This window comes from Sarcophilus harrisii, chromosome 3 (assembly GCF_902635505.1).
Source record: "Sarcophilus harrisii chromosome 3, mSarHar1.11, whole genome shotgun sequence".
In the NCBI taxonomy this organism is placed as follows: domain Eukaryota; kingdom Metazoa; phylum Chordata; class Mammalia; order Dasyuromorphia; family Dasyuridae; genus Sarcophilus; species Sarcophilus harrisii.
This window is the reverse complement of record NC_045428.1, coordinates 176,654,991-176,672,448: the sequence shown is the minus strand read 5'-3', so window position 1 is coordinate 176,672,448 and position 17,458 is coordinate 176,654,991. Positions and strand designations below refer to the sequence as shown.

General features: G+C 34.5%; 1 protein-coding gene across 3 annotated transcripts in view; it reads left to right on the top strand.

Moving 5' to 3' along the window:
- SLC9A4 (solute carrier family 9 member A4) overlaps positions 1–17,458 on the top strand; it is a 78,926-nt gene that overhangs the window by 24,359 nt on the left and 37,109 nt on the right. For all 3 annotated transcript variants that reach the window (XM_031958804.1, XM_031958807.1, XM_031958806.1), the window contains exons 3-4: positions 14,825–15,084; positions 16,988–17,205. In XM_031958804.1, coding sequence (XP_031814664.1) covers positions 14,825–15,084; positions 16,988–17,205 — 478 coding nt within the window. The remainder of the gene's footprint in view (positions 1–14,824; positions 15,085–16,987; positions 17,206–17,458) is intronic.

The window sequence follows — 17,458 nt, the reverse complement described above, 5'->3', positions numbered from 1 at the left end:
GTTTTTTTCCAATTTAGTTCCAGGAATTAAGTAGTACCTATTGAAGTATCAAAGCATGCATTAATTTTCAAGTCATTTGCAAGAATGTATTATCTTTGACTTGTGCATGACCCCATGTAATAAATCAGTCTTCAGTAAATAGGAATGAATAAAAGAATGAAAAAGAATGCATTTATCAAACAATTAATTACTATATGCAAAGCATTAGAAAAAATAGAAAAAAAGAAGACAGTCTCACATATAGGAAGACTCAAAGGAAGGTTGTTTGAAAAGCCTGTAAAACCAAAGGGGACTATAGTGGAGTTGATGGCAAGACTGGTTATAATGAAAAGCATGCCAAAATGAGATCTTGACTTTTATTATTCACTGAATGTTTTCTCCTTCTTCCCTTCTATTCTTCCTCCTTTGTTGGGTGGAGGAAAGAGATCCTTTCATGATGATGAGAATCATCCATGTTCATTGTTTCAATTGCTACTTTTCTTCTAGAGAGTCTTAAACCTATATCTCTATCTTTGACTTCTTACCTGTCATCTAGGTGGTATAGTGGATAAATTATTGGGCCTAGAGTCAGGAAGAACTGAGCAAATCACTTAACCCTATTTCCCTCAGTTTCCTCATGTGGAAAAACCACTCTAATATCTTTATCAATAAAATCCCAAATGGGGTCATGAGGAATCAGACATGACTAAAAATGACTGAATAGGAGAAACAACAACTTCCTAATTCCAAGCCCCAGTGCCATCTAGTTTCATCAAACTCATCTTATTCAAAGCTATATTCACCTGTGTCTCTTCTGGAAAGAGCTCTCTCCTCAATTTTACCTTGTCCAAAGTGCATGGGCTGAAAAATTTAAAGTGATCTTTGATTTAGGAAACATTATATCATAGAAAAAGTACTGAATTTCAATTCAGAATTGAGTTCAAATCTCAGCCTTTTAATTTACTTCCTAATATGACCTGGGCAAGTAATTTCATTTTAAAAATATTTCTCATAATCCCTCCTTCCTCATTGCTATTCACTAATTATAATCTAAGTTCCATCTTCTTACACCTGTATAATTTCACCATCCTTTACCTTCTCCAATGCATATTAAACACTCTGATGGCAGTTTATTTTCTCTAAAATGCTTGCTTTCTACTGACCAATCATATCTTTAGAACACCTATGATGAAATGTGTACCCTACCTTTTGAAAGAGAAATTATGGACACACAGTTTAGAGAGTCATATAATTTTAGACATATCACTATATAGATTGATTTTACTTGACTATGTTAATTTGTTACAAAGTTCTCCCCCACACACTTTCAACTTGGGGATTGGGAGTGGAGTACAACAGATTAGCAAAAATGATACCCTATTCCCTATTCCCCCAAAAATAAAGCTTGTGAAATATTCTTTAAAATATACAAAGCACCACTAAAGGAAAAAAGGAAAAATGTGTGAAACAGAGATTCATGGTTTCATAGAGAATTCATTTTTACATCCTATATATATATATAGAAATGCCAGTTCAGAATGAAAACAACAACAGCAACAATAAAAATAATGCACAAAATAAATGAAATACTGACTTCATTCTATCAATCTCATACTTAAAACCCTTCACTAATTTGAAATCCTAGAATTTAGAACTCAAAGATATGTTTAAATCATTTAGTCCAACCTCCTCATTTTGCTAAGGAGATGGAGCCAGAGAGTTGAAACAATCTGTTCCATAGCTATTAAAGGAGTTTGCAGAATTTATATGCAATTACTCTGACTCTAGATTCAGTGTTCTTGTCATTATGTTCAAATTCTCCTCCTTGGTTTTTAAGATCTTCTTTAGTGAATAATGATAAGGACTGGACTTGTAATTTCTTTGCTATATGAATGTATAGATGAGGAAACTACTATTACCAATATTTATTACTACCTTCTCTTCAACCTATAATGTTTTTTTTTAAATTATAATAACTTTTTATTGACAGAACCCATGCCAGGGTAATTTTTTTACAACATTATCCCTTGCACTCACTTCTGTTCTGATTTTTCCCTCCCACCCTCCACCCCCTCCCCTAGATGGCAAGCAGTCCTATATATGTTGAATATGTCGTAGTATATCCTAGATACAATATATATGTGCAGAATCGAACAGTTCTCTTGTTGCACAGGGAGAATTGGAGTCAGAAGGTAAAAATAACCTGGGAAGAAAAACAAAAATGCAAACAGTTTATATTCATTTCCCAAGTGTTTTTTTCTTTGGGTGTAGCTGCTTCTGTCCATCATTGATCAATCGAAACTGAATTAGGTCTCTTTGTCAAAGAAGTCCACTTCCATCAGAGTACATTTTCATACAGTATCATTGTTGACGTATATAATGATCTCCTGGTTCTGCTCATTTCATTTAGCATCAGTTCATGTAAATCTCTCCAAGCCTCTCTGTATTCATCCTGCTGGTCATTTCTTACAGAACAATAATATTCCATAACATTCATATACCACAATTTACCCAACCATTCTCCAATTGATGGGCATCCATTCATTTTCCAGTTTCTAGCCACTACAAACAGGGCTGCCCCAAACATTTTGGTACATACAGGTCCCTTTCCCTCCTTTAGTATCTCCTTGGGGTATAAGCCCAGTAATAGCACTGCTTCGTCAAAGGGTATGCACAGTTTGATAACTTTTTGAGCATAATTCCAGATTGCTCTCCAGAATGGTTGGATTCGTTCACAACTCCACCAACAATGTATCAGTGTCCCAGTTTTCCCGCATCCCCTCCAACAATCATCATTATTTTTTCTTAATTTGCATTTCTCTGATTAATAATGATTTGGATATTTCAGAGTTGTCTTAATTTGCATTTCTCTGATTAATAATGATTTGGAACACTCTTTCATATGAGTGGTAATAATTTCAATTTCATCATCTGAAAATTGTCTGTTCATATCCTTTGAACATTTGTCAATTAGAGAATGGCTTGGTTTCTTATAAATTAGAGTCAGTTCTCTATATATTTTGAAAATGAGGCCTTTATCAGAACTTTTAACTGTGAAGATGTTTTCCCAGTTTGTTGCTTCCCTTCTAATCTTGTTTGTATTAGTTTTGTTTGTACAGAAGCTTTTTAATTTGATGTAATCAAAATTTTCTATTTTGTGATCAATAATGGTCTCTAGTTCGTCTTTGGTCACAAATTTCTTCCTCTTCCACAAGTCTGAGAGGTAAACTACTATCCTATGTTCCTCCAATTTATTTATAATTTCGTTCTTTATGTCTAAATCATGGACCCATTTTGATCTTATCTTGGTATACGGTGTTAAGTTTTGATCCATGTTTCAACCTATAATGTTAGAGTAGTCTAATGTACAGAGGTTAAGTGACTTGACCAGTCATATAGCAAGTATGTGTCAGATATAGGACTTGAATCCAGATTTTCCTAGCCTTGTTGTCTGTCCTTTATGCACTATGTCATATTCCCTTTCATCATCACCATCATCATCATGATCATCTGTTCTCAGGATGATTTCTATCTGAACTCCATTAAATATAAAATGAGGATAAACTGAAAGTAATAATTATTGATATATGAGTGCTGTGTTTATAGACTATATATATGTACATTTACATAATGTACATATATATACATGTATACATATATACAATGACATAATATGACATCTATTATATGTAATTTTATATATAACTATAACTATTACCATCACTATAGCTATGTATGTGTGTTTGTATATATAAACATATACAACATACATATATAAAACTTTCTTATTATGTACCCTTTGTTCCATGCAGACTAGTCTCTTTACTGTCTCCTTTACATGTCCTGAATAAACACTATTGCTCATGACTTTCCTAACTGTCTGAAATGGCTTTGCTTTCTCCCCTCTTTCAAAATTCTATTTTTTTTCTGGCAAAATGTAGCTCACTTCTTCAATGAATCATTCTCAAATTATTACAGCCCACACTGAACTCTCCCTTCTCTCAATTCCAGATGTATTTTGTAAAGAAAAGACTAGGGGAACTAGTTGGTGCAGTGGATAGTGCACTATCCCTGAAGTCAGGAGGACCTGAGTTCAAATTTGACTTCAGACATTTCCTAGAGAAAAAAAAAAAAAAGACCCAGGCAGTTTCCAAACAAAAGGCTCTGACTACTTTTCCCTTTGAATAGTTGTTTAGTATCTTCATGGAAAGGGAGGAGGAGTCTTCTCTGAAGATTAATTTGATTTCTTCATTTTTTCTCTTTCCTCTTCCTCTTGTCTTTCTTCCTCTCGCTCCTACTTCTCTTCTTATTCTTCCCCTATAGAAGTGTCTTTCTAGAGGACAGAGGAAGAAGGAGAGGGATTTTTTCATTATAGTTTGTTTAACTCTTCATAATAGCCCTGTGATATGAGAATTCAGAGAAACCAGTAAATAGTAAGATCCCTAGGGAGGCGGAGAAGGAGGGTATTCTAGGGCATAGAGAGTTGCCCAAAGCTACAAGGAGGTCAGCTTGATTGCAGGGCAGTCCACATTGTGAATAGTTGTAGCAATTTTCATCTAGAATTCATGAATAGGTAGAGTTCCAAAGTGGAGTGGAATACCTAAATGAAGGTTGGGTCAAGGTGCTGGGCAGCTATAGCATTAGTAGGAGCTCCTGGAAGAAATAAGGAAACCCTTTGGGGAAGAAAAGTTGCCTCTTTTCCAAGTGGTCATGGTATTTTCTATGGATACTTGTTAAATCAGCATAAGCATAAATACAGGAATATATACACATACATGATATATCTTAAAAATGTGAAATATTTGTACTTTTTAAAAACTTTGGGGACATAATATATATTTATAATTATGCATCTAGGGCGGAGGTTCTGCTTATAGAATTTATAGACTTATAAATAGATAGAAAGATTGATCAAAAACATGTCAATATAATTTACTTTATAATTTCGTTTTATGTATTTAAAAGTATTATTCTGGAAAGGAGCTCATAGGCTTTATGGAACTGACAAAGAGGCCCATCATATTTATACACTCTCTCTCTCTCTCTCTCTCTCTCTCTCTCTCTCTCTCTCTCTCTCTCTCGGATCTGAACCTATAAGAACAATCCTCAGAAGCCAGCTGCTCCAACATGCACATTTTTCAGATGACCAAACTGATGTCCAGGACCTATACTGTGCCATGTAATATGACATGTCCTTTAATAAAGTAACCACTCACAGCATTAGATTGTTTAATTTCTGTCTCTTGGGCTACTGAAATTCTTCTGACATCCATATAATCAATGAAAGGAAATAGAGTATATATAAATATGTTAATTTCTAGAGCAATTATACACAGTCAGAGAAAGATTTTCTTCATATTGTCTAAGAAGCTGCTGTGACCTTTGGGACCTGTCACAGAATGTCTTTAGTTCCTTAGTACCTTAATCACCAAACTTGTGATTAATAAAGCAATCATTCTTTCTCTTTTTAGCTTGTTGCCTTCAGTCATCTCCTCATCTCAGCTCATTGCATAGCATCTACTTCATTACCCTGCTATCATCCCCACATATCCAACCTGACCAATATGTTTTGCATTGATTCAGTTCTTGGCAAAAATAGCCCTCTTGGAAATATATCCATGACAGTAGTTTCCTTATCTGTAAAATGAATCAGTCAGGCTAAATGATCTCTCAACTACTTTTTAACTCTTAAAAATGCTGCTATTGTCTATCCAAAATGTGCCTAAAATTATGGATTGCTTTGCTTCTGGGAAATTATCTCCAGGGCTTTTTAGCCCCCATGGTACTTATTATAAGTATGTGTGAGTTTCCCAGAGGTCTGCTGTTATAGGCTAATATTAGTTATTGGGATCATATATGGAGAACTAGATTGGACCTTAAATCCTGATTTTATAGATGAAGAAACTGAGGCCCAAGGACGTTTAATGACATGTTCAGGTTCTTTCAAGTGATAAGTAATAGAAGATGCTTTTAGACAAAGAGATAGCATCTGAACCCAGATTTTTTTATTTTAGAGCCTTGGACTATGTGGCTCCCTATATAGCAGGTAGACTCCATGTAGTTTCATCAAGCATTAAAATAAATTGAATAAACCTGAATAATGCATCCATGCTTCATTACATTAGTGCTGCATGGTATGTTAGTGTGCCATTGATTCTGATGTAAAAATGATGTGGTAAATATATTATTATATGTTTATCAACAATCAACTTTTCAGGAAAAAAGAAATATGCAGGACATATTTTTAAGTTTAAATTACATTATTAATATTTTCCCCCATCCTTTTCTTAAGTCTTGACAACAAAACAATAAATCAAGTCGTGATTTTTAGTATTTATCAATTTCTGAAGTGTAATGTTCACAATAAAAGTTTAAGGATAAATCTTTTTTAACCAGTTCCATCAAAAGGCTATAACACAGTAGAGTAGCCTTTGGCTATTTTAAAAATTAATCAATAAGCATTTATTAAGCACCTACTATTTGTCAAGAATTGCAAAGTGCTGGATAGAAAAATAAAAACATTAACAACAAAACTACCACCATCAATTAATATTAATAAAGCATTTTAAAGCTTGCAAAACCTTAAATAGCCTCTCATTTTAAAAATAGTTCTGACTCTCAAGAGTCTCACACTCTATTAATACATATTAATATAGAACTATTAATACATATTAATACAGAATCACATAGGATTTGAGAGCTAGAAGGAAACACCATCTAATCCTACTTTATTTTTATGGATTTTTATAGATGAAAAAATTGAGGCCTGAGAGGTGAAATAATATTTCCAAGTTAGCAGTACTGGAATCATATCATTGAAATGAAAGTCAGAAGAGAGACCTTAGACTTTATAACTGACTGCTCAATCCTCCAGTGTTAAGCTTTTTAACGAGACAAACTTGCTACGCAGCCTATCCAAGCCCAGAAGTTTGTTATTGTCACTCAGTTGTTCTTCCTGACCTCATTTTGGGTTTTCTTGGCAGAGTTAAGTAGTTTGCAATGACCTTCTGCAGCTGATTTTACAGACAGGGAAACAAAGGCAAACAGGATTAAGTGACTTGCCTAAGGCCATATAGTTAGATAGTGTCTGAGTCCAGATTTGAACTAAGGTCTTCAGAGAAAATCATTCTCTACATGTTGGACTATCACCATTTGTCTTGACTTATGTCTTGCCAATGGACTTTGATTTCTGGAGGAGAGAACAAGACTTTGTGCAACTCTGTCTCACTTAAATCCAATTTATGTGCAAATCAAGTCATCACCTCAAGGCTCTTTGAGAATGAAGAATGGTCAACAATTTCCTGGCTACCAGGCCCAGTGCTCTGCATCATTTAACTGTCCTGTACCACTCATCATTTATCACAATGCGCAACCCCTTTTCTACATTTCTCCCCCCTCATTTCAGCACTTAGGAAGATAAATGGCTTTTGTTATTGTTGTTGTAGATATGCTACCACCAGAGGGTGACATAAAATCAGCTGCTCTTGGTCTCAACTTGAAATCATAATTTTCCTGAATTTAAGACAGCCTCCAATCTCAAGGGGACTTTCAAAAATTCACAGATTTACAGGTCAAATGAACTTTAGGGGCAGTCTAATTCAACCACACTCATTTTACAGATGAAACCAAGTGACTTACTCAAAGTCCTCTGAATAATTAAGAGATGGGATTTGAACCCAGGTCCTCTGACTATAAAACCTTTGCTACTTTGACTGTACCTGGATATCAATTTTCAAACACTATCAAATTATATCTCTTTTTAAAATACCTAAAATTTAGTGAACTTTAACTACTATGAAAAATGATCTTTCTCTAGAATAAATGTTTTTACTTACTTTTGTGTCATAGACCCATTTGGTAGTATGATGGTATGTATCCAATTTCCTAATGTTTCTAAATGTATGAAATAAAATGTAAGGAAAACAATGATCAATATATTAAAACAAAGTTCATGTTTGAGTTTATATTCTACTTTAAGAACCTATTTTAGAACAACTTTAAAATATCGTTTTTTTGGTTTTAATTTTAATTTCCATATACTTTCTTTCTCCTGTCACAGAGAGACCCATTTCTTATAAGTGTTGAAGCTGGGAAGGGGGGACCCAAAAGTTTGAGGTCCCATACTGGTGTCTTGAGGTGTTATAAAGGAATTTACAGGCTTGAATCCATCTCCCAGTCAATGGGCAAAGTTTATTGAAAGTAATGGCAATGCCATTACAAAGCAGACTGGATTGTAAAGGAATTCAATAAAGAAACAGAAACAAACAGAGTCGTTTTATCCAGCTTCTATCATAGATATGCTAATTCTATGGCTCAAGGGTGGGGCTAGAGAGTCTATCATTGGCATGTTAATTCTATGGCCCAAGGGTAGGACTACTGGGTGGTCTCCAGATTGAGGGGTGGTCTCCAAATTTGATTATCACAGACCAGATCATCAGTCAGCAATGAACTGAGAAATAGTCTATTCAGGAACAGACAGATTGGGTGTGGGAGTTTCCTGAGGCAGACTCCAAAACCAAAAGACCTAGGATTTCCTGACTTACTGCCAGAACAGAAACCCCACCCTAAAATCAGGGGACCACAAAAAAAAATTACATTACATCATAAGGAAAAACAAAAAAGAAAGAAAGAAATGCTTCAGCAAGACTAACAAATCCTTTATGCATTATTCTTCACTTATAGTCCTTGATCTTGGCCAAAAATAAAGGGAGGTGAATTCTAATTTCTCATCTTGAAAATCAAACCTCCATCATTCCAATTATATAGACTTCTTTTCTGAATTTATTGTCTTGTCATTGTTCTTTCCATTTAGACTGTTTGTTGCATGTCTTTTTTTCCCTTTGGTTCTGTTTACTTAACTTTGCATCAGTTCATAGAAGTTTTCTCATGGTTTTGTATGTTCTATGTATCCATTCTTTTCCTTCCAGCACAGTAATATTCCATCGTGCTAATTTACTACAATTTACTTTTCTCCAATTCATGGGCATCTACCTTGCTTGCTGTTCTTTGCTTTACAAAAGTACTGCCATCAGGGTTTTGGTGTATATTAAGGTCTTAATCTTTTGACGTTCTTGCAGTTCAAATGTTTAGCTATGGGATCTCTAGGTCAAAGGCATAGAAATTTAAGTCCATACACATTTCCTTAGAATGGTTTCAAATTATTTTTCAATATGGTTGGGCTAAATTACTTTAAAAAACTTCTGAATCTTTATATTTGTATCTATTTTACTTATATCTCATAAATACTGTTTTAAATAAACACTTTTTTTGTGTTGTTTCAAAATGCTTTTTTAAAAAATATTCATTTATTTAAAACTAACTATAAAATAAGAAAAAACAAAATAGAAAAAGAAAAATAGAAGAGAAAAATAAAACAAAACAAAACATTGTCATATGCTCAGCAGAACATCAGGGAGGATTCAAAATATATATAACAATAAATTTCCAATTAAAGAGATTATATTCATGACTGTTCATCTTTTTCTTGCTTCTTGGTAGGTTGTTTTTTGGTTCTCTGCTGTGTATTTTTTACTTTATTCTATTTTTCCTCTTTCATCCTCCTTCCCTCCCCTAAGTGGGCTCCAGTCAAGCATGGATGGGGCCACCACTCACCCACCCACATACCTATATCTATGTGCATATCTATCTATATCTATGTATATACCTATATGCATACACGCATGCCTATACATATACATTTACATATATGTAAGCATGCATTTCAAATAATGTTAATATGGCTGACATACTGTTGTGCCACAATTCCATAATTGTCCTGCCTCAGTTTCCCTTAATTGTCCTGCCTCAGTTTCCCTTAATTCTTCTGCCTCGATCCCCTTAGTTGCAAACAACCCCTCCACCCCACTGGGGTTCATTAGGACTGATATAAATCAGGGGTAGTTATTCTAAGGTTATAAATTGTAAATATGTAAACTCAAGATAAGGGGGAGTTCAGACTTCCTGGCTCCTAACACCTCCTAAGTCATCAAGAATTTATGGTCCTAAAGCCCAGCCTGTCAGAACTGGATTGATGGTCCCTGTCTGAAAATTCCCTCTCACCAGAGTTTGGACTTCACCCCCCTGCCTTTGTTTAGCTACCTGTGCTAAGAGCTATAAATATGTCGTTGAGAACTCACATTTGAAGCTGGATGCTTTGGACATCAGCCCTGGGGGCATCATGCTCCCAGCACAATCTCTCCCTCTCAGAAATCCAAATAAAATATTAAAAACTTTCTAATCTCTATCTTGCTTCAATTTCTCCAACATTACAATACAGTGTAGATTTCTCTCTTGAAAGTTTAACTTTGAGATCAGTGATTACTTTTTTTCATACTAACACATTCTACTTCTGAGTCTTGTAATGTTCTGAGGCTTGTTGTATGTCTCTTATTTCCTATTTCTGCTAATTTTCCTATTTTAGTTCTCCTTAACTTATCTTGCTATTATAACTTCCCCCCATCTCTTGGATCTCTCTCTTATCTTCTTTCCCCACTTTTCCCTCTCTCTTTGGCCCATTCCCATTGATTTACATACTTTATTCATCTTTTTCCCATTAATCTAAACATCCTTCTGAACTCCACTTTATTTTATGCCACTCTTTCCCTCTCTCTTTATTCTTTTCTCATTAATCTATACACCTTGTCCCATAGTCATAAATCTACATACACTTCCATACCTCACTTTATAGGAAGTCAGTAGTTCTCACGTTAGATTTGCTACTTACTATTGTATAACCTTTGGTTAAAAAAAAAAAAAATCACTTCATCTTTGCTGGCCTGTTTTCTCTTCTGAAAAATGAGGTGATCAGACTCTTCTAGCTTAAATAAAAGCCCACTTTCTACAGAAATCCATTTCTAACCCCCTCTTGATTCTAGGCCTTTCCTATATTAATTATTTCCTATGTATCCTTTGGCAGAGTGAAAGAGTGCCAGGCCTGGAGTTCAAATCCAGCCTCAGCCATTTATTAGCTGAGTCACTTAATCCTGTTTGTCTTAGTTGCTTATCTGTAAAATGGCAGAAGAAGAAAGTAATAGCAAACCAGTCCAATACTTTTGCCAACTCCCCCCTCCAAAAAAGAAAAAAAAAAAAACCAAAACCTCAAATAAGGTTACAAAAAAATCAGACATGACTGAAAAACAATCCAACAACATTTATCCTGCACACATTTTGCTTTGTATATGTATTTGTTTGCATGTTGTCTCCCTTATTAGATTGTAAGCTTCTTAAGAGCAGGGACTTTCTTTTGCTTCTTTTTGTACCCCTAGCACTTAACTTAGTATCTAGCATATAGTAGATGCTTAATAAATGTTTATTGATTAATTGAAATAATACTCTGGGCTTCTTGTCTTGCCAAAATCCTTTCTCTTAAGGTTTCTTTGTCATATTCTAAGCTTTTGGTCAATTTATCTTTCTAATCTCTGTTAAAGAAAACTGAAAGGAAAGAAGAGCTAGGATCTCTCTACTTAGAAAAGACTTTTTTTTCTTTCCCTCCTAATTGAAGTGAACGAGATGAGGTGAGATCTTTCAAGACAATTGTGAAAATCGAGTAAGGCTTCATCTACTTCAGAGTTTGAGTAGGCCTAAAGGACTTAGAGCATTGATCCAAGGGCATACTTAAGTCCCCTTCCTGCTATCCTCCCATGACATCATTTTCTCCCTGTTTCAGTCAAATATGGGCAACTATGTACTTATTGGTCAAGTTCACTTTCTTGGGTAGTTCCTACATTTAGAATGTAAGATCCTCAGCCAATAAGGATGAGGGTCAGTGGTGGGAGGAGGTATTTGTGTTAGGGATTAAAAGTGTTACGCTTGCCCCTGATGGTGCTTCCTCCCTTTGATTGTCTGCTTGATGGGTGGGATGTCCTTCTCTGGATAATATATAATAAACTTGGCTTTGCTTCTAGAGATCTCTCCAGCTTTTTTTATTAAATGGTGACCCCCTCATCATTTCTGAACCACACAGGAGCAAAGTATCTCCCCTTCTTTCTCAATTTCTTAAATACAAGCTTAATCAGCTTTAGTCAACAAGCCTTAGCAATTATCTTCTTTCAAAACTCTGTTATACTTTAAAGTAAGTTATCTATTATTACAGAACCGTTTTCTGTTTTCCTTATACTGTCTAATGCTTTTGTACAAAAAAATGAAGATGGTTCTTAATAATATTCTCTAGATTTGCCCTGTTTGTAATAGTTAGCAAAGATTCTGCCTGCCCTATCATAATCACATCAATTGTGGCCTAGAGCCCCAGTTGTGAATAAGCCAAAAAACAATTAAAAAATGCCTCAATCCTGGATCTTTTTGATGTCAGAGAGCAGAGAGAAGTTTCAACATTTAAAAAGAGCCTGTAAAACAACTCAGTCTTGATTGGATCATGCTTACATGGGTGTATTGAAGCCAAGCCAAGCCAAGCCAACTCTTACTGGCTCTGAGATCTGATTAATAATTAATTATTATGATGATAATAATAATAATGATTAATAATGTGTGAACATTTATACACAAAAAGTTGACAAATGGTTCAAATTGTATGGGGGATGGGAGGCAGTTAGTTGGTGCCAGTGGATAGAGTGCTGGGTCTGGAGTCAAGAAGGCTCGTCTTCCTGATTGCACCTCAGGGGCAAGTCACTTAACCTCATTTGCCTCAATTTTCTCATCTGTAACATGAAATAGAGAAGTAAGTGGCAAACTGTTCCAGTATCTCTGCTAAGAAAACCCCCAAAAGGACAGGACTGAAACAACTAAATAACAACAATACAAATTAGGGTTTGATTTATTGTTTTGTTGATTATACTGAAGAAAGGAATGGAGAAAAAGCTAATAATGCAGATTGAGCTTAAAAGTATGTTGTTTAAACGATATTGTATGAAGATGTATTCTGATGGAAGTGGATTTCTTTGACAAAGAGACCTAATTCAGTTTCAATTGATCAATGATGGACAGAAGCAGTTACACCCAAAGAAAGAAAGAACACTGGGAAATGAATGTAAACTGTTTGCATTTTTGTCTTTCTTCCCAGGTTATTTTTACCTTCTGAATCCAGTTCTTCCTGAGCAACAAGAGAACTGTTTGGTTCTGCACATATATATTGTATCTATGATATACTGTGACATATTCAACATATATAGAACTGCTTGCCATCTAGGGGAGGGGGTGGAGGGAGAAAGGGGAAAAATCGGAACAGAAGTGAGTGCAAGGGATAATGTTGTAAAAAATTATCCTGGCATGGGTTATGTCAATAAAAAGTTATTATAATAAAAAATTAATTAATTAATTAATTAATTTTTAAAAGTATGTTGTTTAGATAGAGCACCAGTCCTGAAGTCAGGAAAGACCTGAGTTCAAATCTGGTCTCAAACATTTAACATATCCTAGCTATGGGACCCTGGCAAGTCACTTAACCCCAATTGCCTCAGTGTAAAAAAAAAAAAAAAAAAAAAAAGGTTGTATATATTTCCCCCCCCTCCCAAGGACCAGTTGTTAAACATTTATTACTGTGCCACGCCATAATTATACAATATTTGGAATACTTCTAAGGTTTCTATTTTTGCTTGTTGTTTTTTTTTAGGGCTCTGAGATTGATATGGGGAAGAAGACTTGTGATTTCATCAATTGGGGGAATTCCTGTGGATTCCCTAATTTCTGGTCTTAGAAGGTTGCCTTAGGAGTATTGAAAACTTACCTAAGACAGTTCATATATTAGATATAGGATCAGGACTTGCACCCCAATCTTGACTGCCATTATCATTATTCCTGTAAAGTTAATCTCTTTAATTATATATGACTTCCATTTCTCAAACTGGTTAGTGTCATCTTTCTTCAAAGAGAACTAAATGACATGAATATGATCTTGGTGACCTCTTAAGATCCTTTCCAACCCATGCTTCTAACAGCATGGCAAACAGATGTAAGGCAGTTTCAGTTTGTGGCAGCCACATGCAAATCTTCAAGTTAGAACATATTCTTAAAGTTTTCTTTGAGTTTAACTTCATTCCCCCACCCCACAAACCCAGTGAAGCTCATGCAAAACTGCTGTTTCTGGTTGCTGTGGGATAGAGATGCTAACTTCTCATGTTGCTCCTCACTTCCTTGATCTGTGTTGACTTTGAAAATGCAACACCCAGTGATTTCCAAAGGCCTCATCTAAAGTTGCTCCAGGATAGAGTCATGCAAAGAGTGGAACAGTAAAACCACTGGATTTCTCTTGGATTTCTTTTGTAACCATAAATCACTATTTTCCCTCTCAAAACTCAGCCAAGGCTTGCTAGTAATGTGGCCTCACTTTATTTAAATAAAAGAGACTATTGCCAACTCAATTGACTACTAACTGACTCCAGATTTGTGAAAGACTTGCAGATTGATGATGTTGTCCTCCTCCCCTTCCCCCCAGTTTGTGAGTCAACTTGTATGGACATCAGCCATTTCTGGGACCAAAGGTCAAAGTAAAAGCCAAGGGAGTTCCCAATAGCTGAAAGACCACTTAAAGTGGAAAGAAGCTATATAATGCTCCCGTGAATACTGAAGGGGACACCAAAGTCAGAGTTTGGTATTGATAAAAACAAACTAGGGAATACAAATAAGGTGAATAAATGCAAAGTATATTCAAAATAAATACAAAATAATTTTTTTCATTTGAAAAATGAGGATTATAATAGCACCTAATTTCCAGGATGATTGTGAGGATTAAATGAGATAATTGTAAAGAGCATAGCACCTGGAAGGTAGTAAAAGCTATATAAATGTTAGCTTTTATTATTATGATTATTGTTTATTATTATAGCTTAAACACAAATTAGAAATTAAAGAATCCCAAATAGTTCTAATTAGTGTTCATTGTTTTTTTGTGCAGGTGTTATACAATATATTAATTGCCTTCACCAAGATGCATAAATTTGAAGACATAGAACCCATTGACATTTTGGCTGGATTTGCCCGGTTTATTGTGGTAGGAGTTGGAGGGGTGTTTTTTGGCATCATCTTCGGTTTCATTTCTGCCTTTATCACACGTTTCACACAGAACATTTCTGCAATTGAACCACTGATTGTCTTCATGTTCAGCTACTTATCTTATTTAGCTGCTGAAACACTCTACCTTTCCGGCATCCTGGCGTGAGTACAAATTAAGAATCATCCCTCACCACAACTAAAAGAGAATCAGAATAGTCCTATGGGGACCATTTTTAATCAATCAACTAATCCACAAGCACTTACTGAGCACTTTATGTGCCAGGCTCTATAGATGCAAAAATAAAAATCAAATGGTCCCTGCTAATAAGTAGCTTGCATTCTATCATGGGCATATATCAAAAAAAGCCATTACTTTTTAAATTAACCCTCATAGTTGGTATAGAATTTATAGTTTTTGAATGTTCACAGAATCTGATTCAGACCTTTTGTATGGCACAAATGTTTCCCCAACATCTACATTTGCATTACCAACATTATTTGCCTAGGAAAGAGTTGTGTTTTTGTAATATCAGTTTAGAATCTTCAACAATACTAATTGTTAGTGAATACTAATTTTGACAATTTTTCAGTATTAATTTCCTATTGCTAAGTTCCAGTAATGGGAAATTACTGAATTAATAGCACCTTTCAATTAATTAAATTATAGGTCTATAATTTATAATTAAATTATAGAATTCTAAAATAATTCAATCATTTTGAATCAAAATTGCATGTTATTAGATTAGTTATATAAAAATTATATATGTAAAGTGATTTATACATATAAAGGCCTCATCTATATATATCAGATGGTTTATAAAAATGATATGTTATATATGTAAATATGTATACACATATACACGAATATATTTTGAAGTAAGGGAATGTAGATCCTGAAATAACTCATTCTTGGCTACTATCATCAACTACTACATTCTCACTCTCCTGTGCTCCTATGGCAAGACAATGATTATTGTTCAACTATTTCAGTGTAGAGAGAGAAGAGATAGATGACTGGAGAAAATAAGAAGTTTAGATGTTTTCTGAAGATAAAAATTAATTTTAAATTTGCCTTCTTCAATGTAGGTCTCAGATTATTGTTTCCTAAGTTTTGTTTTTGTTTTTTAGTCTAAACTGATCTTTTGAGTTTGCTCTATGTCTCTTACTATACCAGTGCCCGGGACCTCACACATTTTAATTGAACTATATACATAAAAACAAATCATAAGAAATGCTCTACCTGTGGTAAAAACAAGACTAATAGCATTCCTGCCTGAGTTATGCCTCCCAGGCAATTGATACTGAGTTAGTGCCATTGAAAGTGCTCTTTGAAATGGAAATAAAAGAATGTGAATGAGAAAATTTAAGGTAAAAGTTTAACTGGTAACTTTATGGGGAAGATGCAAACTAACCTTTCCAGAGTTTACAGATAGACTTTTTTTTTTTATCATTTTATCATGTAAAGGTCATACCATTCTCAATCTTTCCAAGTTATAATTGTCAGAAGGAAATACTGGCTGTACGACATTGCATTAACTGCTCTATTTTGAACAATTAAGTTATTTCCAATGTTTAAGTTTTGAGAAACCTTTAATTCTTTTTACATGTGTCATGGACCCATTCTCAGAATAATGTTTTTAAATGAATAAATTAAAATGCATAAGACTACAATGGAAACCAATAAGATCAAAATATTTTTATATATGTACATACAAACATATATACATGTATGTAACTGTATTACACATACCCATTTATGTATATGTGTGTATATGAGTATATATGAAAAAGCTTAATCAAAACTCTGCCTTTATATAAAGTGATTATATCATTATATATTTGATTATATAGAATTGAATCCCAGGTTAAAAAGTTCTCACTATAGAGAAATGGTCAGTAGAAGAAAAAATAATTTTTAAGGAAAATCTATAGCATGGCAGCAAAGAAGAAAGTCATTTGGGTTAAAAGATAAAATTAGTATATAACTATCCCTGTCAGCAAGATTATTTTTGAAATTGTCCCTAAAGAATTGTTAGCTTTGACTGAGACTCTGTTGCTCTTATAGGATCACAGCCTGTGCCGTGACAATGAAAAAATATGTGGAAGAAAATGTGTCACAGACCTCCTACACCACCATCAAATACTTCATGAAGATGCTGAGCAGTGTCAGTGAGACACTGATTTTCATCTTCATGGGAGTGTCAACAGTGGGAAAAGACCATGAGTGGAATTGGGCTTTTGTCTGCTTCACCCTGATCTTCTGCCAGATTTGGAGAGCAATAAGTAAGAAACCAACATTTCAATGTTGAAACCCTAGAAACCAATGTCTTTTTTTTCCAAGGAAAAAATAGATTCAATACAAAAATAAAGTGGAAATTTGACACTAGCTGGTTTAACCAGTCAAGAAAGAATAAGCATGTTATATGGCCAGGAAAATGTTTTCACCTACATACACAGATGAGAATATTTTTCATATGATAAGACAATATGCAATTGCCTAGAGTATTTCTAAACTGTTTTTATCATGCATTCCATT